Genomic DNA, 6,000 nt, shown 5'->3' with positions numbered 1-6,000 from the left:
CTGGCCTCGGCCTCTCCTCCCGGCCCGCGCCGCGCCAGCGCCCCTTCCGCCGCTGCGTGCCTTCGTTTGCTTGAGAATGCTGCCGGACAGCGCGCAACGTGGCGTCTGCGCTGCCCGTGGATTTTTATCCCCGCAACGGCGGCAAAACTTAATGGTCCCTCTACTTCCCCGCATGTCATGCACAAAAATTAAGTGTACTGGTTATGACTGAGGTTCCTACTGTCGGGCGGATTCTGTATTACAGGTTTGTTTCTCCGTGCACGGTTAAATTAACTAAAACGATACTAGAAAACAGAGTAATTACATGCCCTCACAGTGAATGTATCAAGAACAGTTAAATTCTTGATCCTCTCAGTACCCTTCGGAACTGTATGATCTGCTGTGATAACTGATTAGCATGAAAAACTTTAAAAGCTACTAGGTTTTGAGCATGAAACATTTAAACACTGGCATGTAAAACAAAACTGCAATTACTCCCCTGTGTTCCACAGATACTATAATACTGGAATCCCTTAAAAAAAAAAAACAAAAACAAACAAAAAAACCCCAACAACAACAAAAAAACCAAACAGGCATTACTTTATGATGTACGTGCACATTCTTAGAAATTTCAAGCACTGCTCCAGACTTTCCATCCACTTTTCTCAAGCTCCTTTTGTTTAAATATTGCTGCCAATACCATTATAAAGTCTAAATTCATGTCTCAAAATCCCATGAAAAAAATGTTTGAACATTAGGCTTGAAATTTAAATGAAGAAAATAGTGCATCTATTTTTAAAAGGAGAAGGAAGTAAAGTTGGTTCAAATGTTAGAAGTTTAAAATTCAAGTGATTTCTGAGATGCACCTTTTGGAGCTTTCAATGGATCATCAAAATCTGTTAATTCAATACAGGGACACCCAACATTAGCAGTGACCATGTTAAGATTTTAAAAGAGCTGATCAAAAAGTTCATTATGAATACCCATCAGGACAAGTCTAGCCCTTCTTTCTGAATGAGCTGTTTACAAATGAACTGTTACTCTCTCCAGACACGATCTACATATATTGTTGTGCCTTTTATTATCCTGTTGCATGGCTGTCATTTCAGGTGGATCTTAGTCCTGTTAGACTAGGCAACAAACACAATGAGCACCATAACTGAAAATGCTGAAGCTGTGAATTTCTCATAAAAATTCACAGACTTTCAAAAATCATCTCATGCTGGTATATCTATGGATACAGAGGGCTATAATAAATGACATTAATTTTTCCAGATAAAGCAAAGGTGAGCCAGTAGTTTGGAAATCATTGTCATTTTACCAGATGTAATCTTAAGGATGATTTCTTTGGTTAACTACTTCCATACTTGAAGGGCCCACAACAAGCTACCGTACATCAACACAGTACCCTATTAAATCAGTTAATATACTTCACTCTACATGTTAGTAGCAAATATTTGTATTTATGTATAAATTTTAAAAAATATTTTTACATATATTTCCAATATACAAACACTTAGACAAATTTCAGCTAATCATGACTAAAGAAAAGTAAGTATAAAATTTCTAACTTTATTGACAATATACTCTTTTTTGTGGTACATTATGCTAAATAATTGAATCTGCATTTTTAAAACCAAATCATTCTACTATATGTACCATACAACTTTTGTTGAATTACTGCAAAGAAATCCTTGGGATATACGGAAGACATGCTTTCTATCTCTCTATTTTATCCTGAACATTTAATCTCTTTTATTGACATAAAGACATTAATATTTTTCACTAAGATCATATCTATGCAGGAAGATAACTGTAAGATGTGAGAGTTCTCTATATGAACACATTCATTTATATGTATTTATAAAAACCTCTCTGAGAAAGGTTTAGGACGAAGTCTGCCTTAGTTTTAAATGTTAACTTTTATAGTGAAGTGCTGCAGGATTAGTATTGCATACCATAAATAAATGGCAGTTTTAAATTTTAAAATTTAAATGAGGGAATTTTAAACACATGTAGCACAAAAAAGACATGAATATTATCTATAAAGACCTACTGATAAAAACACTAAAAAAAACTCAAGCCAGAATAAGACACTTAGTGGGAAAGTTGACAATCAGTGTAAACTTCAGTGTTTCCTACCCAAAAAAAAAAAAAAAAATTTAAAAAAAAAAAAAAAAAAATCAAAAGAGACAGTATCAAACAATAGAGTAAGATTGTATTCCAGTCATTTGGTTTTGGTATTAAATTCAAAGACAAAAGAAATCTCTTTGGAAAACCAATTGAAAGTAAATAGGTCTAAAGTTAAACATAGAACTTCTATTAATCTCAGAACAGAATCAAGACCACTATTAAAATAAAGCCTGGGGCACACTGTGATGCTTATGATTGGTGGGTGGATTTTAATTGACTTGAAAGACTGTCATAGTCCTATTATCATAAAACCTGTAATGCACTTCCAGCATGGAGGACCCATCTGTGCCCACCATCCATCTGTTTAGACATGATTGGCAAAGTGGTAGGGAACTCGCAGTGGTTGCCTCTGCCTGAAAGGAATAAACCACAGGATCTTCCACTGAGTGCCAAAAACTTCTGAGAAGGTCTGCTGCCACGGCTTTCGGGGCCTCGATCTACAGAAGACAGCATTATTAGTGAAAAACAGCATGCCCACGGTGCACTTCAGTCAGCTAGAACAATGCAGGTTGGCTGGGGATCCATTACTGGACCTGATGAATTGTGTCCCAGCATCACAAATACAGCTTTTCTTTCATTAAGGCATGCAGCTGAGACTTAACTTCGGAGAACAGAAAATATCTGTGTCGTCAATCAAACAAAGGCAACTTTTGAAGCAGAGGAGAAACTCGGAATCAATGAAATGTATGTCAAGACACAGCAGAAAGGGTCTTTTGATCTATACTTTTGAAAGAAAATATAGTTCAACTGGCTTTGGGTAGGGAAGGAACAGGAATAATGTGAGGTTACTTTGTGTACAACCAGTATTAAAAGATTAGTGAGCTGCTGCTAGAGATAGGAAGTACAGAGCACAGTACCCTGCAAAATAGTCTTAAAGTGCCTTCACTTCTTTTTCTCTCTCACACAGTTAAAAACTACTTCTTCAGCTTTTCAGCAAATAAATGAAGTTTTACAGCACTTACATGTCTTCACAACAGTTTGACATTTTTTCTATACTTGTAGTGTCCTGTTGAAGAAAACACAATGAAAAAGTATTTATTTACATTCCTAACTGTTAAAATGTCATTATGAAAGCAACTAAATAAAGCAAGGAATCAATTCCTAGCGCACACTGCTTTGGCATTACTCCAGAAGTTTATATATTACTCATATACCATAGTAGTTTTAAACAGCTGTGAGATTATATGCACAGATTTACTCAGTCTGTTAAATGATTTTTATAAACATGATGTGAAACTATACTGTGTAGTTTTGCTACAACAGCACATACCACAGAACGTCAACAAAAATTACAGCATTCTTACAGCTAAAAATCAGATAATACAATTAACTCATGGGACATTTAGAAGTAACGTGTGTAAGGTACACTTGCCATATCACAGGCACCCATTCCAGACTTGGAGTGGTCCACTGAGATAACCACAGGAAAATTTAGTAAATGCAACTACTAACAGATGTAGTAATTTGAAAAGCAGGTGCTATTAAGAAGTTTTAAAATAGCCATCTTCATTACTATTATAATGCAACAGCACCACTAGGAATATACCATCAGTTTCCACAGTTGCTACAGGTAAATACCAAATAGAAAAATTACTCTTCTAAAACTTAAAAAAACCTAAATAATGTGCAGAGTGAAGGCACTCCTGCAGCTAACAGTAAATTAATTTCATACTTTACTTTTCTAAACATAACTAATATTTAATGAGTCACAAAGTTTTATAATTAATAATTTAAGCTCAGATCATCCCCAAATAAAACTTTTAAAACTACCAATAGTATATTTTTCTCACTTTCACACTATGTATTTAACAAAAAGGCTTGCTTTGTATCACTTCAATTTAAACTCCAGCAGTATTAGTGGTTTTAATGCACATTCATAGTTCAGTATGTCCCAAAACCACTCATGAGATCCAAAATAGAGTAACTGCAATATTTCTCACGGTTCCGTCTCCTTTTCATGGCAGCTTGATATTTCCCTTTACTGTTGTTCATTGATTTAGGCATGCACATAATGCACCTGTCAGACTACACTAGCGTTTCAATGAAACTAAGAGCTAGTCGCTATTGTCCCAGCCATACAGAGACACAAGGGCTGTGGTTTATTTAGTCTGCAACTTCATTGTCATCTGGGAACAGTACCTAGAAATAAAACCATACTGTGGTCCTTGACTGTTCCTGCCATCAGTGTATCCGAATCAGTGCAGGCACTGCTGGGATTCTGCCACCATCTTTCATAAAGCTTTGACGGGGAAGGGTGAAATGTGAGTGGGAAATAACGTACAGGAAGCTGCTTCCCTGCTTCACCAGACATGGGTAGCCTCAACTCCCCTTGCCAAATTTTGTCCTTTTAAATCCTCTTCCCAGCTCTGATGAGTTTTGGAACAGGATCCGTTACCACATGCTAAATGGCAAAAATCTTCATTCTGCCCACAACCTACCCACTGAATCCCAGCAGCAAAATTGCAAATGAGAGAAGTCACCTCTTCTCACGCCATCCCACTAGGATGCAGGTTCTTCCTTGTTTTTTGCAGGAAATGCATGCCCACAGCAGACTACATAAACCATTCTGGCCCTATCATTAGGTGGATTTGAACAACCACGCAGTAGTGAGAGAGGACAGGACTGGAGGAAGCAGACTGCAAATACTGTCTGTTGTTTTGATTCCCATAGGTAAATTGCTTCTCCTCTCCACTTTATGGGCCTCTAGCATATTCCCTCTCACCTGTCACAGGTAGCAGGAAAGCATTACAGGATACAAGCTCTTCTCCTTGTTAGGGCAGGACCTGACCGCATGGCCAAGGGATATTCTGCTGCCTTGGGCTAGCTTTATTTCCAACTCCTGTCAGAATAAATGCCAGCTTTTCTGACCACAGAAAATCACACACAGCTTTGTGAATAAAAAGGACTAAGTAAACAGAGATACTAATTCCATGATGCTTCAGTGAGGTTGTAACACCATTTTCATGAGATGTTACAGCTCCTTCTGTAACTGCAAAATTATATCAGCTTTAGCAATTATCTTCTGGTCAACTCAAAGCTGTCTACCTGGTAGTACAAAATAATACTGGTATATTTGATTGCTACTGATTATTTGTAGCATGCTAGTCCAGACTATGATTGATATCTAGCTATCAAAGATTTATGCTATCCTTTCACAAAAGGAGCCCTAAAACAGCTTTGGGTGCAGAAGTAACATAACAAAATACTATATTAAATATGGCTTTGTGTTATGTTTCTCCTGGTTTTTTATTCACTAATATTGCTTCCTAAAATACCGTATTTGCAATTTTTGGAGAATTCCCAGGTTGGGAACAGGGGGTTGTATTTCTTTTTATTATCACAACATGTTATCAAGACCTCAAAGATGCTCACCAGGGTCTGCTTGCCTCAAAAATGTAACTCATTAACAAACTAAATGAAAGCACCAAAACAGGAACTGCAGAAAATGATGTTAAGCTTCTACACCTTTAAAATATACTAAGGATTTTAGTTACATAGGAGGTCAAAGGAAACCTACCTTCTTGCCTGCCTGCCTACCTTCTTTCTTCCATTAAAATGCCAATGTCTAATTTAGAATACTTTTGCTTTACAGTAAAGGAATTGGGACTGATCAGTGAATCCTTTGCTTCTGAGATACTTTTTCAGAATTAAAAGAACTTTATAGTCACACTTTAAAAGCTGTGAACTGGGGCTGGAGGGAATTGGAGCAAACATCTCTCTTAAGTTTAGCTGCTTAACAAGTGCTGGTGACTGAATTTAAAAAACCAAATTGCCTTCACAGCTTCCCTCCCCCAACACTGTTTGTTGCTAAACAGTTGGGCTCATTTG

The 6,000-nt window shown here is 36.9% G+C and overlaps 1 protein-coding gene across 5 annotated transcripts in view; it reads right to left on the bottom strand.

The window, feature by feature from the left end:
- Positions 1–575: 575 nt before the first annotated feature.
- The window catches only part of ZDHHC21 (zinc finger DHHC-type containing 21), a 40,724-nt gene continuing 35,299 nt past the window's right edge, over positions 576–6,000 (bottom strand). For all 5 annotated transcript variants that reach the window (XM_026866392.1, XM_026866394.1, XM_026866395.1 and 2 more), the window contains 2 exons: positions 3,135–3,178; positions 576–2,609 (listed from right to left, as the gene is read on the bottom strand). In XM_026866392.1, coding sequence (XP_026722193.1) covers positions 2,477–2,609; positions 3,135–3,178 — 177 coding nt within the window. In that variant the 3' untranslated portion in view covers positions 576–2,476. The remainder of the gene's footprint in view (positions 2,610–3,134; positions 3,179–6,000) is intronic.

This window comes from Athene cunicularia (assembly GCF_003259725.1).
Source record: "Athene cunicularia isolate RWA chromosome Z unlocalized genomic scaffold, athCun1 chrZ_part2, whole genome shotgun sequence".
Lineage (NCBI taxonomy): Eukaryota > Metazoa > Chordata > Aves > Strigiformes > Strigidae > Athene > Athene cunicularia.
This window is presented reverse-complemented; position numbering and strand designations above follow the sequence as displayed.